At 40.9% G+C, this 22,589-nt stretch overlaps 1 protein-coding gene across 1 annotated transcript in view; it reads right to left on the bottom strand.

Annotated features, from left to right (window-relative positions):
- The window catches only part of USP24 (ubiquitin specific peptidase 24), a 140,904-nt gene that overhangs the window by 61,591 nt on the left and 56,724 nt on the right, over positions 1-22,589 (bottom strand). The window contains exons 17-31 of the mRNA XM_019449165.2: positions 19,918-20,025; positions 19,091-19,240; positions 18,091-18,222; positions 16,866-16,977; positions 15,664-15,740; positions 14,294-14,434; positions 14,056-14,109; positions 12,928-13,043; positions 9,002-9,068; positions 8,768-8,878; positions 7,946-8,044; positions 7,684-7,857; positions 3,096-3,181; positions 2,853-2,946; positions 1,650-1,805 (exon numbers count right to left, since the gene is read on the bottom strand). Of these exons, the coding sequence (XP_019304710.2) occupies positions 1,650-1,805; positions 2,853-2,946; positions 3,096-3,181; positions 7,684-7,857; positions 7,946-8,044; positions 8,768-8,878; positions 9,002-9,068; positions 12,928-13,043; positions 14,056-14,109; positions 14,294-14,434; positions 15,664-15,740; positions 16,866-16,977; positions 18,091-18,222; positions 19,091-19,240; positions 19,918-20,025 (1,677 nt within the window). The remainder of the gene's footprint in view (positions 1-1,649; positions 1,806-2,852; positions 2,947-3,095; positions 3,182-7,683; positions 7,858-7,945; positions 8,045-8,767; positions 8,879-9,001; positions 9,069-12,927; positions 13,044-14,055; positions 14,110-14,293; positions 14,435-15,663; positions 15,741-16,865; positions 16,978-18,090; positions 18,223-19,090; positions 19,241-19,917; positions 20,026-22,589) is intronic.

Here is a 22,589-nt window from a genome sequence, read left to right as displayed (position 1 = left end):
TGGGTAACAGGCTCTTCAACCTCAGGTTATGAGGGTTAACAATCCTTTTCTAATCCTTTACAGTGTTTTTCTAATCCTTCCTGTGAGAGGACAGCCACATGCACGTACTCCTCATGCTCAATGGACAACAATGTAGTAAAGAAGGAAGATTTCTTCAAAGGAATGGGTATTTGGAATATCCACTTTGAAGCTACCTAGTAGGCAAATGTAAGTGGAAGACTGAAATGCAAGGAAATTAGTCTTTCAGGAGTCAGTAAAAAAAAAAAAAAAAAAAAAAAAAAAAAAAAAAAAAAGGTGCTTTTGAAAGTATTAGGTTTTCTAAATGTTTTGTGTTAAAGCAAAAAACAACCTATCAAAGGATTTCCCTGAAACTGTGCTGGAGGTATTTTACAACCACTGTCCTTAGGCTGTAAGATGTGGCAACCTAGGTAGTTGGTGACAAGCCAGATTCATTGTCATGCCATCCCGTTTTTCTAGGTGCTCTCAAATGTGGGTGTTAAGGTTTACACTTTAACTTTTCTGAGACAGTCATTCAAAGGCAAATGATAAATCTGGCAAGTACTGAAAAATTTATAAGCTTAAATTGACCAAAAATTAATGGGCAATTCTGCCTTGGAATATTAAACATATTTTTAAATGTCCACATTAAATAAAGACATACTTTATCTTAAAAACATTTGCTAAATATTTTCTCGTTTCGAACCCCACGTATTTTTTTCACAAGAATGATTATTTTAAGGCCAATATGAAATAACACAGCTTGAACACACAGGCAATAAGTGATGCAGAAAAATGAATGAATAGAATTACATACTCCAAATTAGACTGTCAGATGAAATAAAACTTGGGACAAAGCAAAATCATTCAGGGCCTTATCTTCTCCAGACCGAAAATGGCAAGAGGGCCTGACCCTTCGCTCTCCAAGAACGGGACTATTTCCACCTGCTCACTCTCCCAACGCTTTGCTCTCAAGACTCAGAGGATGTAGCCTCCTTACGTTTCACTCAAGATTCTGGAGCAAATATCTTGCCTTTTCAGTGGTCATCCTTTAGCGACCGCAATGACTTGCACACCTTATACAGTTATCAGATGTTTATTGAACTAAATCTACTAGTTTAAAGCTACTTTGGGGAAAAGAGGGTAATAAACATGCACTTTTGTTTAAATTCTTCCAAACCTTTTTTTAAAACCTTGAAATAAGAAGGTTAATGTACTTCCTGACCACCCCCTCGCTGCTTCATTTAGAACAACAAATTACAATCGTTCTTTAAAAAGTTAGGATGCATTTAGTAATGAGAAGACTGAGGATAACAACTCGTGTTAGACAATTTGCTAAATTTCCAGAGGAAGACGATGGCGTATTTTACTACATAAGGCTTCCTCACTATTTATTTAGATGATGTTTTCAACTATAGCAACATACATAGGTATAAAGTGAAAAAAAAGCCTGAGCATCTTCTAAGGCCCCAAAACAACAAAATGTTTCAATTTATATTGTTTCTTACTTTTTTTTTTTTGAAATCTAATTTTTTCACAGATCATCCAATACAAGTAGAAACCTGTTTACTTATCTCTGGTATCTAAACGCAGGAATCTGCAAACGAAAACGAATCTGTCCAAATGAAACGAAAAGAAATGAGCCTTCTTACTTCTAAATTGTAGAGCACTCGGAAGGTGGACATTCCCGGAGCAAAAGAGCGAAACAGACTTTCCAAAATCGAGCTGGCGCTTGGCTGATGCTGCTGCTTTGAGGACAGGGATGGAGACTTTGAGGACTGAGAACTCGTTTCGGACAGTAATGTTTTCTAAGTTTTTCAAGAATGAAAACCAAGAATATATGTGTTAGAAGCACAAATTAGAGAGAAACACATCTTAATGCGTATTCTAACGTTCTTTTCTCTTTATTATAATTGCACCAAAGAAATCTTCTATAAATCAACCTCAAAGACACATCGCTTTGTAATTACTAACAAAACATCAAACTCCATCACACAAACTGTACGTGCTCAACAGCGTTCCAACCCTACCATGAATGCGTCTGAGAATGTCTTCCAGGCAACACTAGCAAGGTCATTTTTATTTGCTTCCGTGTTTTTAACATCTGCACTACTAAATACCGGTAATTAAAATGATAAGATTGTAGAAGTGGTAGTTTTGAAAACGTTTTCAGCCAGTACTAGTGATATGTTTTAGAATTACGTTAATTTTCTTCTCCCCACAAATAATACCTGAGCTGTGTACGACAAGACCACGAGCTGATCTAAACCTTTAGCCACTGGTAACGTGAATTCATACCTTCTAACGGCTTTGTTCCACATGAACTTATTGAGAACATAATTAAACACTATTACAGACAAAATACAATTTCAATACATAATAAAATCCTTGAGGAACAACATTCTAGAAATTAAGATGAACTTTAAATATCAGCTGTGGAAAAAGTGAAATGATATAATTATGCAAGCAACTCAAACACATACAACAATCACATTCAGAGAGGCATCATGACAGAAGAAAAACATCTTTGCTGAATCAGAACTAGAGTCTGATCTTGGACAAGACACTTCCTCTCTCTGGGCTTCAGTTTCTTAATACAGAACAAGAAGAACATGGAAATACATGATATTCAAATCTCTTCTGGTTCTAAAACTTGATGTCGTTACTGACTCTAGATCTCTTAAAAGTCAACATGAAGTTCTGATTTCCATTTACAGTGAAAGTAATTTTCTAAAGAAGAGCTGTTATGGGAAAGATGGTATCACATGGCCTTAAAGTGATTTCCGGTTGTATTTTTACTGAATCATGACATCAAATTTCCATGCCAGTTAGGTAACTGTCCAAGATGCTTATACCTTTCTTCCTAGAGAATCAAGTTGATCCAGGGCTTCCTGAATGGCTGGGTCAGTGGGTATCAACAGGAGAAGCTTTCGTACGCGTAGAGTTATCCTGAAATTTGTCAAATACAAGTTTTGTCATGTAAGTCAGGTTCAAGAACAAAGTCATTTGTTCCTGACAGATGTAAAGTAAAAATACGCTGGGCTCCCTAACTTTAATAGCTTTCTCTTTTTCATGCTTCATAAATATTTCCATCATACCTTGGCTCCTCCAGATTGGCGAGCTGGTAAAGCATGTCAAACACATTACATACAAGTGCCATCACAACACCAGGGAGGGACTTCTCCTGAGGAAAAAAGCAAAATATAAATACAAACTGACGAAAGAATTTTCTCTTTTTCTAACCAAATAGAAATATTGTGCCAACAATAAAATGACTAATTCTGAAAGACTGGCCACTACAAAGCTTGAGGGGAACAGCGTGCTTACCTGCCCTACGGAGCAACACCTGGGAACAGACCGGCGGGACCATTACTTTCTAGTGCATCTACTTACAGGGCTCTCTCCTACCCACCTGCAGGTGAGGGGCTAAGGCACCAAAAGGCAGGCAGTGGAAGAGAGGTATAATGATGGGCAGGTATAATGAACAGAATGGAGAGTAGACACCATTAAAAGCTGATCATGGCTCATCAGGAGCAAACAAGGTAATGAAAGATTTAAGAGCAAAATTATAGTAGTACAAATGTATAAACACACACAACACGCAGAAGAGATTTAGATGTGATTAAAGTACTATTTTTTGGTTATAAAGTTAAGAAACTAGACATCGCTACAGAATGTCATTATACAAAGGAATGTTTTTAATAAATTCAGGATAAATAGGAGATAATTTGAAAATGTTAAGCTTGAAGATGTTGTGTACAGACATACTTCAGATATTGCAGGGTCAGTTCCAGACCACAGCAAGAAGCAAATACTGCGAGTCGAGTGAGTTTTTGGATTCCCAGTGCATATACGTTTATACTCTACTGTAGTCTATGAAGGGTATAGTAGCATTATATAAAAAAAAAAAAACCCAATGTATCGTGTCTTAATTACACTTTATTGCTAAAAAAAATGCTAACCATCATGTGAGCTTTCAACGAGTCGTAATCTTTTTGCTGGTGGAGGGTCTTGCCTGGATGTCGATGGCTGCCAATGGTGAGGGTGGCGGCTGTGTAGGCCGAGGTGTCTACGGCGATTTCTTAAAATAAGACAACAATCGAGTTGGCTGCACTGATGGACTTTTCCTTTCACGAACAATTTCTCTGTAGCACACAAGGCTATCTGATAGCATTTTACCCACAAAACTTTCAAAAGTGGAGTCAATCCGGGACATCTGGGTGGCTCAGTCGGTTAAGCATCCAACTCTTGGTTTCAGCTCAGGTCATGATCTCATGGTTCATGAGTTCGAGGCCCACATCAGGCTCTGCACTGATAGTGCTGAGCTTGCCTGGGAGTCTTCGTCTCCTCCCTCCCCCTCTCTCTCAAAAATAAATACATTAACATTTAAAAAAATGGAGTCAGTCCTCTCCAACCCTGCCGCTGCTTTATCAACTAAGTTTATGTGATACTCTGAATCCTTTGCTGTCCTTTCAAAAATATTCACATCTTCACAGGAGTAGATTCCATTTCAAGAAACCACTTTGTTCATCCATAAGAAGCAACTCTTCCTCTGTTCAGGTTTTATCATCAGATTGCAGCCATCCAATCCCATCTTCAGGCTCCGCTTCTAATTCTAGTTCTCTTGCTCTTTCCACCCCATCTGCAGTTACTTCGTTCAGGGAAGTCTTGAACCCCTCAAAGTCATCCATGAGAGTTGGTATCAACTTCTTTCAAACTCCTGCAAATGTTGATATTCTGACCACTTCCCAAGAATCACAAATATTCTTAATGGCATCTTAATGGTGAATCCTTTCCAGAAGTTTTTCAATTTACTTTGCCCAGATCCATCAGAGGAATCACTATGGATAGCAGCTATAGCCTCAGGACTTTCAGACTTGAAAGTGGAAATGAATGACTCCTTGATCCACGGGCTGCACAACGGATACTGGGTTAGCCGGCACGAAAACAACATTCACCTCATTGTACATCTCCATCAGAGCTCTTGGGTCACCAGGAACACTGTCACTGAGCAGCAGTATTTTGAAAAGAGTCTTCTTTCCTGAGTAGCAGGTCTCAAGAGTGGGTTTAGCAAACTATGTTGTAAATAAATGTGCTGTCATCCAGGCTTTGTCGTTCCATTTATAGAGCACAGAAACTGTAGATTAGGCATCATTCCCAATGGCCCTAAGATTTTCAGGGGTGAAGGAGCACTGGCTTTGACTTAGAGTCACCAGCTGCATTAGCCCCTAACAAGAGTCAGCTTGTGCTTTGGAGCTTTGAAGCCAGGCACTGACTACTCCTCTCTAGCTAGGAAAGTCCTGGATGGCGTCTTCTTCCAATAGAAGCTCTTTCATCTGTACTGAAATCTGTTGCGTAGTACAGCCACCTTCATGAATTCTCTGAGCCAGATCTCCTGGAGAACCTGCGGCAGCTTCCACAGCAGCACCTGCTGCTTCCCCTTGTAATCTCATGTTATGGAGACGGCTTTCTTCCTTAAACCTCGTGAATCCACCTCTACTAGCTTCAGACTTTCCTTCTGCAGCTTCTTCACCTCTCTCAGCCTTCCCAAGAAGTGAGGAGAGTTAGAGCCTTGCTCCAGATCAGGCTCTGGATGCTGAGGCATGGTCTGACCTTCCATCCCGGCCACTCACACTTTCTCCGTATCAGCAATGCGGCTGTTTCCCTTTCTTATCCTTTGGGAGCTCACTGGAGTAGCACTTTCAATTTCCTTCAAGAACTTTCCCTTGTACTCAAGAGTTGGCCAAGTGTTCGGTGCAAGAGGCCTAGCTTTCGGCCTCCTCACTAAGCTTTGTCATTTCTGGCTCTTGACTGAAAGGGAGACACGTGCAGCTCTTCCTCTCACCTGAACGCCCAGGGGCCACAGCAGGGTTATTAAAATGGTGGCCTGATCCCAGTATTGCTGTTGTCTCAGGGAATAGGGAGGCCCGAGGAGAGGGGGAGAGAGAAGGGGAAGAGCTGGTTGTGGAGCAGTCGGAACGCACACAACATTTACTAAGTTTACCGTCTTCTATGGGCACAGTTCGTGGTGCCCCAAGTAATTACAGTAACATCACAGGTCAGGGACCACAGGTCGCCATGATAAATGTAATAGTAAAAAGTCTGAAATGTTGTGAGAATTACCAAAACGTGACACCGAGACACAAAGTCAGCAAATGCTGTTGGAAAAAAATGGTACCAGCAGACTTGCTTGGTGCAGAGTTGCCACAAACCTTCAATTTGTAAAAAAAAAAAACCCAAAATCTGCAAAGTGCAATAAAGTAAAAGGATGTTTGTACATTTTTTTTGTTGTTAATTAACTGTCATAATGCTACTCTTGAATGGGATCTTCCTTAAATTCTTACTATAAGTACGGTTACTTAAAAAACAAACACATTATACTAATACTGACCCTGAGGAGTTGAGATCAATGGCAAGATTATGCTAAGGTAAAAAAACATAATACACAAAGATCTTTTAATTGGAAATAAGGCAATATGTGTACATATATACAAATATGAAAAAAAAAAAAAAACCTCCACATGCTATTAGAATACCTTTACATAAGGTCTGGTGTGATGTTCCTTGCTGGACTGTAAAAGCTAAGAAGCACAACCAGTCTCATTGGTTTTTATCTCTGGTGCCAAGCTCGGTCCTGACACAGAGAGGGTACAAAGTACATGGGCTGATTTCAGGAAATCACTCAAAAAATCCTGACTGTGTACCTTTTATGTTCTAGGCACTGTTTTAGGTGCTGGGGATACAACAGTGAGCAAAACGGGCAGAAGTCTGCTCTCATGGAGTTTATATTTCACTGGGGAGAGAGAGACATTACATATGATAAAACACACGGTACGTTAAAGAAAACGTTAAGTCAGGACGGGAGATACGAAGTGCAGGGCTGGAGCTAAGAACATAAATAGGATTGCCACCAAGAAGGCAACATTTGAGTGAGAGCCGAAGAACGTGAGAGGGGACCACCTGGATATTGGGGAGGAACGTTCCAGACACAGGGATGAGCAAGTGCACGGACGCTGCTAAGTCTGAGGACCAACGTGGAGGCCAGTGCAGCTGGAGGGGTGGGAGCGAGGCGGGGCCAAGGGAGGAGAGATCAGAGAGGTTCCACGAAGGTCTGTGAGGTTGGCCCTGTGGGGCCCGGCAGACCCTGGCTCCTACTCTGAGATGAAGTCCTGGGAGTCTTTGGGCTGAGGGTGGCACAACATGACTGCTGTTTAAAAAGACCCCGGGCTGCCAGGCACTGTACAGAGAAGAGACTGAACGGGTCTAGGGGCAGAGCCGTGAGAGCAGGGAGGCACTGTTGGAACACTCCAGGCGAGGCATGGCGGGGGCCTGGACCGGTGTGGAAGCCATGGAGGCAGATGACACTAACTAGGTTTTAGGTGTATTTTAAAGGTACAGTCAACAATCTGCTGCAACCCTGTCTTCACTCGGCTGTCAGGACTCGCTTGGCTTTCCCCTTCCTCTCTGGCTCTTCTGTTGTCTCCCCTGCTGGGTCCTCTTCACCCTCGATCTCTATACAAAGAAGTTCCCTGGCTCGGTCCTTTGGCCTCTCCTCTGTCTACGCTCATTCCCTTAGGAACCTCATCGTGACTGGTCAGGACGTGTCTGGGAGAAGAGGACCCGGTCATCCAAGTCTCTGGGGGCTTCCTAAATTCTGACTGGTCACCTGACTCCGGCACCCCGTACCTGCTCCATGGCGTACGATGAGCTAAAGGCCCCACTGCCGCTGCTGCTGGAGCTGGTCGAGGAGTCCGCGGAGCTGCCGGATGGGGTCCCGCTGCCCGAAGTCTTCACCGTGAGGATCTGTTCATCAGAAAAGCCCAGCTGGTGGAGGAGCTTTTGATCTTTATTCACGGTCAGCTGCGAAAAGTGGTTTCTTAGTTACTGGCAGGAAGAGGAAGGCATTGACGGCGGGCTGAAGGGCCACAGAGTGTGGGTTTAAACCTACCAGACTATCGTTCGTAAATATCTGTATGTTGTCCACAGGTGAGCACAACTGCTTGGCTATCTTCCATCGCACGCTCCCTATGGTTTCATTACTGTGAGCCTGTACGACAAAATTAAACGCTGTTGGGAGTCTTTTGTTTACTTGTCCGTTTAAACAACTGCTAGTGAGCACGGACTACGTGCCAGGCACTGTTCCAGAAGCTGGGAACAGAGCAGAGGACCCACGGACAAAACTCCCCGCCCTGTAAGGCTTCCCTTCCGCAGTAATTCAATGTCCCGTCTTCCCACCCCCCATGCCTCGCCATCTCCTGTGAATCAAATCTCGAGTCCTTCTGCTGCTGCCGTCTCCACTCTTTCCCGTTCTCTCTACACTCCCCTCACACCAGCCACCTTGCTTGTCACTCAGGGAGCCACGCAAGTCCCTCGCCAGGGCCTCAGTACCTGCTGCTCCCTTTGCTTGGAATGCTCTTCCGCAGAAACTATTTGTTGTCACTTCGTTCCACCTTTGTTCAGATGTCACCACCTCGGAGAGAACTTCCCTGCCCATTTGATGACATTTCACACATACGCATTGGCTCTCTACCAAATTATTCTTCTTTATTCTTATTCTTCAGAACACTCATCACCACCCGATGCTATATTATATACTTATTCATGTGCCTCTGTACACCCATCAGTTCCCTTTCGCTGCAGGCCTTTAGTCTATATTTGTTTGCTAAACAGCTTGCAGAATAGTTCCCCATGGAGCTATCCCGCTCCGCAGTGCTCGTGGGAAGGAATCAAGACAGTATGGAAATGGCTACAGGGCTTAACGTAAACCTACCTCTACAGTGAAGGTATCTTTGGTAGACTCATACGTGACATTGAGAGTTAAAAGATGTCCATGAAATGAGGCACCATGAGGTAGAATAGTTCGTGGAACAGAGTAAAAATCCTTGAAAAAATAGAAGTCAAACAAGTCAGACGCACAGCGTCACTGTTAAGTCTCCAACGTACACACCTAACACGAGTCTAACGACAGGATGATAAAGTTGCTTTAAAAAGAAAAGAGGCTTACCTCTATAGTGATCACATAGCGTTCTGCCAAAAGCAGCAGTCTCTCGATTATTACAAGTTTAGTGGATCTATAGATTAAAAAACTTTTTTTGAGCATATTTGAAATGAACTGAAGACTTGAACGTATTTGAAATAAGTCGCACGATTCCAGTCTGCTTCACCAAAACCACGCAGTTAGCCTCAGTGGCTGAAGGCTTAAATCTGCAAAGACTAAACTTCCCCGTCACCCAGGGCGGGAGGCGGCTCAGCCAGCTCACAGCCGTTGTGCATTGACGGAGCAAGGGAGGACAGGCAGGCCCCCTCCATGTTTCCTTTTCTGTCCTTTCCCTTCTGTCTTTTTACACAGTTGTTCCATAAAGGAGGACCTGGGCCTCCAGGCCTGTCTGTCCATCAATCCACCAAGAGTGAACAACCAGCAGGTTTGAGTCTCATAATCTTACCACTAAAATATGCCACCTAATTCTGTAAACACATGGAATCTGACAAAGTTCTGAATTGGCTGAAAGCCAGTAAGTGTACCACAAGTAAGACTTGCTGTTCTAAATAGTTTAAGAATGAGGAGGAAGGAAGGACAAACAACTGTTTATCTGGTTTAAATGAACATTCTGTAGAGTTAAAACACACAAGTGTGGGGCGCCTGAGTGGCTCAGTCGATTAAGTGTCCAACTTCAGCTCAGGTCATGATCTCACGGTCTGTGGGTTTGAGCCCCGCTTCGGGCTCTGTGCTGACAGCTCAGAGCCTGGAGCCTGCCTCACATTCTGTTTCTCTCTCTCTGTGCCCCTCCCCTGCTCACACTCTGTCTCTCTCTTTCTCTTTCAAAAATAATTTAACGTTAAAAAGAATTTAAAAAACACACACAAGTGTTAAGAATTATTATCCTATAGGTTTTCAAAGTGCTTGAGAAATCAACACTCATCAGGGGACAACCATCTCTGGAACAGGCAACATATAGCAAGGTTAAGTGCTAGCTTAACCCCTGAAAATGAGACCCGAGATCCCTTTTGGTCAGACTTAGGGAATATTACTTATTATCTGAATTAACGAGACTCTAACGTCCAGCAGCTTATGTACTCACAGCTCCATATTTGATTCTAAAGACAACATTACGTGTGTTAACATCAAGAGATGGAAATCCAAATGTCCTTAATTTAAACATGTGCTCTCCCAGAAAAGAAAGTCTAGGCATTTCAAACAGGCATCTTTCTAAATCTGAAAAGAGGTACTAACACTTTCTAACAATTGGTCTGGTTGGCTGATTAGCAGTACTGAAAATTCTACTTTAGAAAGAGTTTGTTAAATACGCTGTAATAGTACTGTTAAATATATTTAACAGAGTTCTAAATTCTTTCAGGCTACGGGCAAGAACTAGAATTTGCTATTCAGGTGGGGAAGCTTGAGGAATATCTAAATGCTATAGTAAGAGAATTATTTAAAAAAAAAAGGGTTTTTTTAACATTTACTTATTTTTGAGAAACAGAGTAAGACAAAGCGTGAGCAGGGGAGGGGCAGAGAGAGAAGGAGACACAGAATCTAAAGCAGGTCCAGGCTCTGAGCTGTCAGCACAGAGCCCGACGCAGGGCTCAAACTCATGAACCATGAGATCATGACCTGAGCTGAAGTCGGACGCTCAACCGACTGAGCCACCCAGGTGCCCCTATAATAAGTGAATTATTGAGTGAACTATCTTAATTGTGCCTCAATAATGAATTAAATCTCAGACAACATTGCAGACCACTGTAGAGATGAGAGAATAACTTTCCCCCGTCCGCCACCAAAGGTGGAACTATGGTCACTGAGAAGTTCTCTCAAAACCAGTGAAATAAGAAACTATAATGTCGTGGTTCAAATGCAACTTTGAAATTATACACTCCTATGAACAGTGTTTGCAGTTTATAATAAGAACAGTTAAGAACTATCCTGTGGCTGTGCTCTGTAGTCAGTCAAATATGAAATGAAATGATTCAGAATAAAAAACACTTAGTAAAAAGAGAGAAAAATAACGCACTTATTTAAAGATGTTGCAGTTTGGAAATCCCAATCCAATAGTTCAAAATTGGATTTCTATTCTGGTTTGTCAGATAAATGAATCATTAAGGACCTAGGTCATAAAGATGAACCACATCTTACAAACATGTAACTAAAGACTCTTAATATGCATTTTTTAAAAGTTTATTTATTTTGAGAGAGTGAGTGAGTGAGTGAGCAGGGGAGTAGCAGAGAGAGAAGGAGAGAGAATCCCAAGCAGGCTCCGCACTGCCAGCACAGAGCCTGACGCAGGGCTCGAACGCACGAACCATGAGATCATGAACTGAGCTGAAACCAAGAGTTGAACACTTAACTGACTGAGCCACCCAGGTACCCCTACTCTTAACATGCATTCTTAATGAGAGTCTATTTAAGATACACTTCCAACAATGTGGGAACGCAAAGGTCATGAGTTGAATCTATAATCACTTTCCGCCATTTTAACTGGGTTTTTTGGGTAAGATTTTATCTTTAAGTAATCCCTATATATAACGTGGGGCTTGAACTCACAACCCCGAAGTCAAGAGTTGCATGCTCTACTGAATGAGCCAGCAAGGTGCCCTGCTTTCTGGCATTTAAAAAAAAAAAAGTCCAAGAGGGTTGAATTTTATTGGAGCCTCTCTAATATTAGTATCACTACATAGTACTCATTTATTTTTTATTTTTATTTTTTTAAATTTTTTTACATTTATTTATTTTTTGAGAGACATAGAGAGACAGAGCACAAGTTAGGGAGGGGAAGAGAGAGAAGGAGACACAGAATCTGAAGCAGGCTCCAAGCTCCCAGCTGTCAGCACAGAGCCCGACATGAGGCTCGAACTCACAAACTGTGAGATCGTGACCTGAGCCGAAGTCGGATGCTTAACCAACTGAGCCACCCAGGCGCCCCCACAGTACTCATTTAAAAAAAGATGATGAATGTGAGCAAGGCTATTGCTTTGATTCCTATTCTAAAGGGAGCCTTTAAAAACAAGAAGAACTGTAAATAAAAATAAATAACATATGTACATACATAGAGTCATTCCGAGCAGGGAGAGACAATACGTGCACCCATCACTTAGAGGGCAGCAGAGCAGGCCTCGTTCTGAACACCTGCCAAGGTTTCCTGGGCATCAGTGATTGGGGGCTGCTTACTAAGAATAGAAGGCTCAGAAAACCTCACAGTAGCATCTGAGCTATGCTTCAGTCTAATGTTTCTGAATACTCACCTATGTTCCTCACTGTATCAAAGAACTATAGCAAATACTGAACTCGGGTTTCACTGATAATATTTGAAGACACTAAACAGGGCAATCTAACAGGAGACTTCAGCTCAAAGTTTGAACACAAATATCTGGGGGTTAAGTTCTTGTTAGAAGTTATTGAAAACTAATTTTAAGGAAATAATATTTTAACTATGATGTTATTATAATGCACAGTTTTAATTAATCATTACCGTCCGTCTCATTTTGCGCGTGCTGTTAAGTGCCCTGGATTTGGGCACCAGGAGACAGGTTATGTCTCAGTAAGTACATACTTCAAACTTGAAAAATTACTCTTCACACAACGAGTATATCTTTAGTCTGTTGTAAAGAGTAGCTTACTCCTATTTACACAGAGTCAAAGTGAAAGAATTCAAATTTTAAAAAAAAGTAACAAAACAACAAAAGTTGTCCAGTAGGCACAGGATCGGGGCAGACCACTACTTGGTTCTGGTGACAATGACCTACGGATCTTCAGAAAAAAAATGCAGATCTGGGATGTATGACAGGAATACGCAATTTCTCAGGATACGACTCTCTGCAAAAACTATGACACAGAATGAGGAAAATCAACCAAAAAAGAAGCCAGTTATTTTTCCAAACAGGTACATGTGTATTTACGCATCGTGTGAGTACGTGCTGTAATTTCTGCACACTTACCTATATGGAGACTGAACGGATGTTGCTACGGTTGGCATAGCAGTTGCCGTAAGCATTTTTGTTGCTCTGGTCACTGCATGCGTCAGAGTGGGGCCACCAAGTGCTGAGCTGGCCGCCTGTGAAACATGAAACCATCATTCTATTATCAGGGTTTCTCAAACCTCGGGCCGATTGCTACCTTGGGCTGGATGGACGCTTTTCGTTGTTAGAGGGCTGTCCTGGGCTTTGCAGGATGTTTAGCCACATCTCTGATTTCTAGTCACTACCCACCTACTGCTACCAGAAAGGTCTCCAGACATTGCCAAATGCTCTCTGGGAGGCAAAATAACCCCTGGCTGAGAACTACTGTTTTACATATGTGAATACTTAAACAGTACCTCATTTAATTAAGGTACTTGAATACTTTAAATGGCTTTTTATGATGACAGATTTGGGTGAAGTCACAGATTTGGGTGAAGAACTATGAAAATCCTGCACAGATTCAAGCATGTATTCGTCATCACGAGGTTTAACTTCTTGACCTCTGGGGGCAGTAGCATTACGTTTCTGGAATAGGTAAAAAACTTAAACACAACTTAAGAACAGAAATGACTGTTTAACGCTTTAACCATCATGCTGGAGCCAAGGCACTGGAAATGTATGTGAGATAGTATCACACAGCAGGCTTCTAATGGACAAAGGCAACCAATACCACCTGCTACGGCCTTTAATAGCATCTAAGATATAATCGCAGCTGAAACATGGGCAAGGGTGGGAGAAACAAGTTCTTGCATAAAAACCCTGGGCAGAAAAGGAAAAAGGGGAGAAGAATCTACTAGAAATGTGGAATGTCGAGTAGGCCCGTTTTCTGAAGACAGTTCCCTTACCCCAAAAGGGGGGGGGCGGGTGGAGCGGGGAGGAGACGTGGTGGAAAGAGAAGCAAAGCTTCCCTACGGAGGACATTTCTGTACTGGGGGAATCCAGGCAAATGTCTGTTCCCTCTGTGACGATATAATACGGCTGACAAATTCTTCGACAGAATCCAGCCACAAATATCAACATGACACATGATCTCAAACAGAAAATTACAAAAGGAAAAATGTCAAAGCATTTATTTCAAAAACATGTTAAATAAAATTTGCCACTCACTTCTAATCTCGTGTAACAATCAGCAATAAACTTCTTATGTAACGATACGGAATCCTAAAAGTAAGAGGTACATGGAAATTAAAATTAGTCCGACATTTAATTGCCATCATTAGTAACGAGAAAACATCAAAATAAAAAAGCCAATTTTCAGGCACGCCAAAGGTCAGAACTTATCAAAAAATATATATATATAATTTTCTGTTTTGTCTGTAAGTACCTTCTGTCCTTTGATACCCACCTTCTTCAATCTGGGATTTAGATTAATGTAACTATAGTTTATGATTAACTGAATAGCTTCATTAGCAATTTCTTCATCAGGTGATTCCATGGCTATTTTCCAAATGAAATCCATTCCTATCAATTCCAGCTTTTCTACATACTGTTCAAAAGAAAAAAATCATACAGCACACCAAGGTCACAAAATTACAATTATTTTCTGTTATATCATTAAGTCCACACCTTTCAGTTTAATATGCATTAAGGCTGCGAAAGCCAAGACATATGAGAGCACTACTGTACTATATTTTAAATCAAAAACAACTAACCACAGAAACACTGGGCTATGTCCATGGCAACCAGGGGAGATATGGAGAGTTTTCTCCAGATGTTCCTAAACCCAAGCTGGAAATCTACCCAAGCAGGTTACAGAAAATAGCACAGGAGTGAAGGAGCACCAGCTTCAGGAGCTTGTCCTCAAAAGGAAACAGAGCCAGGCTAGAAGTGGTTAATAATCCTTGAGGCTCAATCGGGTCTTCCCAAAGCGCAGTTCAAATGGCAGGATCCAAGCTTACAAGATCTTGTAAAAATTTGTACCATCCACGAAGCCAGGCCTTGAACCAAAAGAGTTAGGTCTTAAAAAAGACCATTATTTACTGCCTTTCTTTTTTTAAGGTTCACATGTAAATATAAACATAAGTTGCATACATTCGACAGATCCTCACATTCTCCTGCTTCACTGTCTGTTCCTAAAGTTTTCTCCCCAAATCCCTGTCGCTATGATGAACCGAAGATTCATCTTCAGAATGAAAGATGTTATTTTTTTTTAATCTTTTATTTATTTTTTGAGAGAGAGACAGAGTGTGAGCAGGGGAGGAGCAGAGAGAGAGGGAGACACAGAATCTGAAGCGGGCTCCAGGTCCCGAGCTGTCAGCACAGAGCCCGATGAGGGGCTCGAACTCACAAACCGTGAGATCATGACCTGAGCCAAAGTCGGACGCTCAACCGACTGAGCCACCCAGGCGCCCTAAGATGTTGTTATTTTTTAGGAACACATCCATTACTGGATCTGAGGAGCTGGAAGCTTCGATAAAACTATCCCTGTCCTGCATTCACATAGCCACAGGAGGATGCTGGCTGCCCTGGGTCAGCAAGAAGCACAGAGGGATGAGAAGTCAACTTTGTTCTCCCGGGCAGTTAGCGAGGTGTCGCTGTGCCAGAAAGGGAGCCTCCGTTACGCTCTAAGAGAAGCTCTGTCATCAAAGCAAAAGACGCAGTTGAGGTGATGCCCATTCTTTAAAAAAGGTCGTGTTTTCTCTCAATTAGAACACCTTTTTTGCCATGTTTTACTAGACTATCCAGATTATCCAGATTTTGGAAGAAGGTACTTACCAACTGAGCTCCTTGTCGTTTCAGTCGATGATCACAAAGATTCACATTTTCAAAAAAAGTCTTAAATAAGTTAAACCCTGAAATTACAGAAGGTCAGATAAATTCATGCACTCTAAGTAACACAGATAACCAAGGAAGAGACTCAAAGTATATCAAGAGCCAAAACTGTAAAACTCTTGGTACACAACAGACATAAATGTTCAAGACCTCCGATTAGGCAACGGTTTGTTAGATATGGTACCAAAAGCACGAGCAGCAAAATAAAAAGTAGGTAAATTGAACCTCATCAAAATTAGGAGCTCTTGTGCTTCAAAGGACTATAAGAGAGTGAAAAGACCACCCACTGAATGGGACAAAATATATGCAGAGTGTCTATCGGATGAGGTGCCACTAGGCAGAATATATAAAGAACTCTCACAACTTAACAATAAAAAGACCAACAGCCCAATTCATGATGGGCAAAAGGTCCGAACAGACATTTCTCCAAAGAATATAGACAAACAGTCAATAAACACATGAAGAGATGCTCAATATCCTTAGTCATCAGGGAAACGCAGACCAAAGCCACGAGATAACACTTCACACACACCAGGACGGCTAGAATAAAGACGACAGACAGTAACGAGGATTGGTGAAGATGTGACAAAACTGAAACCCTCAGATGTTGCTGGTAGGATTATAAAACGGTGCAGCCACTTTGCAAAATAGTCTGACAGTTCTTCAAAATGTTAATTATATGATTCAATTCCACTCCTAGGTATATACCCAAGAGAAATGAAAACTAATGTCCACACAAAAACTTGTACATGAATGCTTACAGCGGTGTTATTAGTAATAGCCAAAAGTGATTAACACTTCAGTATCCATCAGTGATGAATGGATAAATAAAATGTGGTACATTCATACAATGAAATATTATTCAGCCATAAAATAGAATGATACTGATAAGTGCTACCATTTGACAACTGAAATGGTAAGGCCATATAATTTAAAGTGAATCACGAGATACTATTTACATAAAAAGGAATTAATCTGTGTATATAAACACAGGTATACACAGATATGTCTTTATACGCATAAAGAAAAGTCCAGAAGGATAATCCAGACTGCTTAGTTGCTTCTGAGAAGTGGGCTTACAGGGAAAGGAAAGAATCACATTTCTTAAAGAACTGAGAAAAAAAGACTTGAAGTTTTCTTCCTACCATTCATGGTGATTTCATATGACTCCAATTTAAGAATTTTCTCCTTGAAAAGCTGCTGCTGAACGTCACTCTCGAGATCATGTTGGCCTTTTGTAAACCATTCAAAACACATCTGTGGATTAAGACAAACATTACCCTATAACTAAAATTCATTTTAGGCAAATACTTATTCCAAAGTGGGAGACAGAAGATAGGCTATGTTTGGGGCGCCTGGGTGGCGCAGTCGGTTAAGCGTCCGACTTCAGCCAGGTCACGATCTCGCGGTCCGTGAGTTCGAGCCCCGCGTCGGGCTCTGGGCTGATGGCTCGGAGCCTGGAGCCTGTTTCCGATTCTGTGTCTCCCTCTCTCTCTGCCCCTCCCCGTTCATGCTCTGTCTCTCTCTGTCCCAAAAATAAATAAAAAAACGTTGAAAAAAATATTTAAAAAAAAAAAAAAAAAAAAAAAAAAAAGAAGATAGGCTATGTTCAATGCTGCAAAAATTTGTATTACCAGGGACAACGGAAATGCCTGGAACGCCAGAGCCAAATAAAGCAGTTCCTAGCAGCCCTTCCCTCAGATAATGAAAATATACACTCCTACTGTTCAATGAAGGTTAGACTTGGGCTTGCCCACTAACGTTTATTCATAAGCCTTGTTGTGTGCCAGCCGCTGTGCTGGGCACGGGCATTTATTCAGTCCTTTCAACAATCCTAGGAAGTAGTTACAACTCTGCAAACGGAGATGAGCACACAATTCATCGTTACAATACGCCAAGTCAGGTGTTCTGCTCCTGGCTTAATCTATTTTCAGCTGTTTAATTATAGTCAGAAAAAAATCTGTCTGGGCATTTATTCTTCTTTGTGTTTAGAATACAACAAAGAAGTTTGTGTTTGTGCTTCTGCCGTACATCATTGCAGGAACTCAAAGTTCTTGGTTGGTAACTTGAAATTAGTTCCATGGGAGGGAGAAAAATTATAAGACATACCGAGAATTCTTCAGCTGTGCTCTTTCGGCTCAATTTGGTTTTGTCCAGAATGGTATAAAAATTACCGAACTCATACGTTTATGTCATAGATATATATCATATAATGTATTTTTTCAGCACTTACAGCTCCTGGCCGATCAGCATAAATGTGTGCTTAGCAAATTGAGAAGCATTTAGAATCGACGATATGAGACCCATAAAAAAGGTAAACTATAGAAGCCCCACCTCTGCCTTATTTTAGCCACACTACCATCTTCTTACCTCTCTATCCAATTCACAAACATCCTGGCCAGTCACAAGACACTCCCAGATTTCCTTGGCACGATTCCAACCCAGATACAGAGTGGCTTCTTGCAAGAAAAATGCTAGAAATTTTAGATGGGCCTCTAAATACTGCAAAAAGAAGTAATGCTGATTAGTTAACTCCAGGCATTCCTACGCAAAAGCAAAATTAAAACACACTTTTTAAAAATTAAAACAAGAATTCTACCTAACGCTTGCACATATAATTTAGGGTAAAATAAAAGCGAGACATCTGTTAACAGCACGATACAGTGGAAACTACTTCAAGTCTGTTACAACTTCTAGTCAAGTTGGATGGCAGTAAAATATCATCTCCGTAACCTCAAACTGAAATACCGCAAACACTGGTTAAGTTTTTTTTCTAATTTTTAAAAACAATATTACTAATCAACTGATTTGAAAAACGAAAGCAGTTCTCCACAGCATAGACCATTATCATTTCATATGAAAGGCAGAGGAAACATGGTCATCTTTATCACTTTATCGTATGCAGTTCTAAGGTGATTTGCTGAATGATTCGCCCACAAATAACAACTTCCTAAACTGTTATTTTAAAATGGTTATAGTTGGGGCGCCTGGGTGGCTCAGTCGGTTGAGTGGCCAACTTCGGCTCAGGTCACGATCTTGCGGTCCATGAGTCCTAGCCCCGCGTCAGGCTGTGTGCTGACAGCTCAGAGCCTGGAGCCTGTTCCAGATTCTGTGTCTCCCTCTTTCTCACCCTCCCCCGTTCATGCTCTGTCTCTGTCTCAAAAATAAATAAACGTTAAAAAAATAAATTAATTAAAAAAAAAATTTGTTTAAAATGGTTATAGTCAAAACATAAAACTGCTCCATCGCTACAAAGAAACCTCATGCCACCTCTTTAGCGCGACACCCTACCGGTATCGTGTTTATAGTTCGCGCGCAAATAGCCAAACGGATGCTGTAAAGCGCGACACGAAAGCACAGCTCCGGATACCTCCCGGTAAGTGTATCGGCCATCCACCAGCGTGGAACCAGTCAAGCCTCCGGGTCCAGCCACAGCGGCTGCAAGTCGATGACAAGCTATCAAACTTCCGGTCACCAACTTCACGATTTCGAAATTTTTCTTCAAGTCTTGAATGATGCTCTTGGCAAAAAACAACAAAAAGAAAAATGGCATGAGACTCTGCAGTCGTTTTGTGAGTTTAGCAGAAGCTTCCGCGTCAGCACGTAGCCCTAGTGAGGGACTGCAAATCTGAGGATTGCTTCACTGAGGATTCATTCCCTACACAAAAGCAAACAAAATCATCTAGTATGTGCACTTACTAGGGAACTCATAAACTTCTCTGCTAATGTTCTGCTTCTAGAGACATTCTCTCTTTTTTTTAAAAGACGGGTTTCAGAAAAGAATCTTTTCGCTTCTTGCGTACTTTTCAGGTCTTTCCTCCCAAGTCTCGTACACTGAAGAAGCTCTGGGTCCTTTAAACAATCTCATCTTCCTGAGATCAAATGTCTTTAAATCTTTTCGAACACAGTTCTAAAATACCATTCAGCCTTTTAAAAACTGGCATAATCATGTCAATCAATTAAGGAAATAAAAAGGAAATGAATCAAGGATGTTGCAAAAGAAGAGCTCTTGTAGAAATGAAAGCAGAATGATGTTTGAACTCAAGATTATTAAAGAATATAAATGAGCTGTTTTAATAATCATAAAGATGTAAAATAGTGACTTGACAACTCAGCCATTTTATTTATGTTTTGTTATTAGAGAAGTTGTGTAAGTAGGCAGAATTGTATGCTGATCAAATATAGCTGCTCTCTTACCTTGTCTTGCTTTTGATAGGTCTGCTTTATAAACGAGCGGGTGATCTCGTGGAGCTGACGCAAGGCTGGCACCACCCACACAAACTGGGGATTATTAAGCTGAGACGACTAGAGTTAAAAAGAAGTTACATGAGTTACATCTAGAAATAAATGGCAGGCAAAATTTATTAGCTATAAAAATTTCCCAAGTCGATTAGGTTTGATGCTAGACATTCTATTATTTTTCTGTCCACACTGCTCATTTACAGCTCATCTCCATGCACTCGTAAGTCAGTCTTCAACTTCTTATTCCGCATGCAATTTCCTAAGGCCAAGAACTGCAAACAGGAGTGGATGTGAAGTGACAGTAAATGTATAGGGTACATCAGCAAAAAACAGACGACAAGGGATTAGCAATTTCAGAGGATAGATTAAGTAGCACAGGCTGCTAGGACATGTTGACATGATCAAATGAACTGACGGGCAAAGTTTAACTTGGATAATACTGGACTGGCTGGTGAGGAAAATGGTATAGAAGTATGATTTTCTACAATTATATGATTAAGATACCAATGATATGATCAAGACACTGATAGTGGTCTATATATTCAAGAAAATACTCATGACCTGCTTATATCTCCTAGTTAAAACAATTTTGCAAGAGAGAATTCAATTTTTATTAATTATTACAGCCACTTTACATTTGTACTTTGTATTTTTCAGAAACACTTTCAAACGTTATTTCTGAAACTGGTACAGAACAATCCAGATCTTCGTAGTACGTATCTGAAAAGTCTGATGTTCGTGAAATAATCTTTAAAAACAGAACTGCTCTCTAATATAGAACAGCTTTCAAATTAAGAGATCTGTAAAATTTGGAAGGCTGTCAGTTTAACACTATTAATCAAATAATCGATTAAGTGTCTAAAAAACTGAGTACAAGTTTTAGGTCCTTAGCCTTTATTTTCAAGGCTGAATTTTGCTTTCGTTTTCAAAGCCTTCTTGCTTCTTCACGTCTTTCAGTAACCTGAAGACCTTTATGGGGCAGAAAATACTTCTGAAAAAACCTACTTTCTGTCTTTGGCAGAAAAACAGCATACTACTGAATATGTAAACGAGAGCGAGCTATTGCCCAAAACAAGACTGGTCTTCTTGGAGATCAGCCAACCAATCGCAAATACCGTATTTCCTGGATTCTAAGATACAGGTTTTATAAATTTCAACATTTCTGAAATTGACACTTTTTACAATTTTGTCAAAAGTAACTGAGCAGCCACTAGGGGGGGAGAAAGTTTTGACACAGCTGTCCTTACCTGCGTACGTGCACCCCTAGCTGTATATGAAAGGTATCTACTTGTTCGTCTACCCGTCATGTTAGTTGTGACCTCATATATGTAGCACCAAACAAGGATGGCTTCTTAACTTGAATTTAGATCACAAATTTGTTACTTAAACTGTCAAAGAGATGACACTACGATGGAACAGGATTAGCCTGTCGTGTCTGTCAACTCAAAAGCAAAGAATCCTGCCAGTGGTCTCAGTCTCAACGCCAGGAGAATTTGGTGTGACAGACTCGTACCCTGTGAAGGGCCGTGTCACCCACCACTAAATGTCTCTGTCCGAAGGTTGCACCCAAAATTCAAGAGAAGCTGTTTATCTTGTAGTACACACAACTTGACTCAGTTAAGGAAAAAGCAGCTTGAGTTTTACAAAAAAGGACAAGGACACAAAATTCCATAGTCTTTAACATGCCTCAGAAGGATACAGTCATTCTTACGGAGGTCAAAGTCACTACCAGATAATGAAAAGCACTGTGCCAGTGAAGCCGTACAGACTGGTCAGAAAGAGGCTTAGATGCAAACTCTTGAGTGTGAATTTAAACTAAAGAATGGTAAAACTAAAATGGAGCTTCTTTTTTCCTTCTCTGCAACTTACGAAATCTGTGATGCGGGTTGCAGTCACTGGCATCTTAGAATCAGAGAAATAAGGTACATATTAAAGGCCAACTGTTTGCAAGACCACCTACGTATTTGTGCTAAAACAGAAGAGTTGCAAAATGACAAAGATTAAAACCCTAAGGCTTAAGTCCAAACTTATACCTACCAAAAGGATTATAAACATGAGGATATAAATATGAACCCTCTAGCAAATAATCAGATATATTAAAAAGCAGTCTTAGGACGATTTCAGTTAATTATGGTTAGAATATTTTTATTTAACATAGAAAATCATCCTTTGAAAGTAGCTCACCATCCAATAAAATTCAGGAAATCAAATAAAATTGGAATTTAAAAAGTATTTCTGATATGGCCTTTCTAAAGTTTAGCAAACAGGAAAGATGTTATTTATTCCATCATATCCACGACATGATGTTGCTCAGTTACAAGAAAAATTTAAATTATTTTTCTCCGCTTACCAAAAGGGCAAGAGACTACGGTGAACAATTAAAATGAGCACATTTGATAATGCCTGGTAATGGAGCTGAGATTTCATAAGTAGGCGGTAACGGTATGTCCAAATTAGACCTCAATATCAGATGAAGCCTTCAAAGTCAATTGGTATAGCCTGCAAACCTATGCCTAAATCCTCAGTCACTCTGGTTTAACGGCTAGTCTCCTAGTGCTTCCCGTGATGAGGAGACAGTGCATTCTACCGCCGACTTCTCACGGAAAGTTCACTGCTCTCTCATATTG

The sequence above is a fragment of the Panthera pardus genome, unplaced genomic scaffold (assembly GCF_024362965.1).
Source record: "Panthera pardus isolate Hobbes unplaced genomic scaffold, ASM2436296v1 HiC_scaffold_11, whole genome shotgun sequence".
Classification (NCBI taxonomy): domain Eukaryota; kingdom Metazoa; phylum Chordata; class Mammalia; order Carnivora; family Felidae; genus Panthera; species Panthera pardus.
Note: the sequence above shows the minus strand (reverse complement) of the source record. Positions and strands in the feature narration are given on the sequence as shown.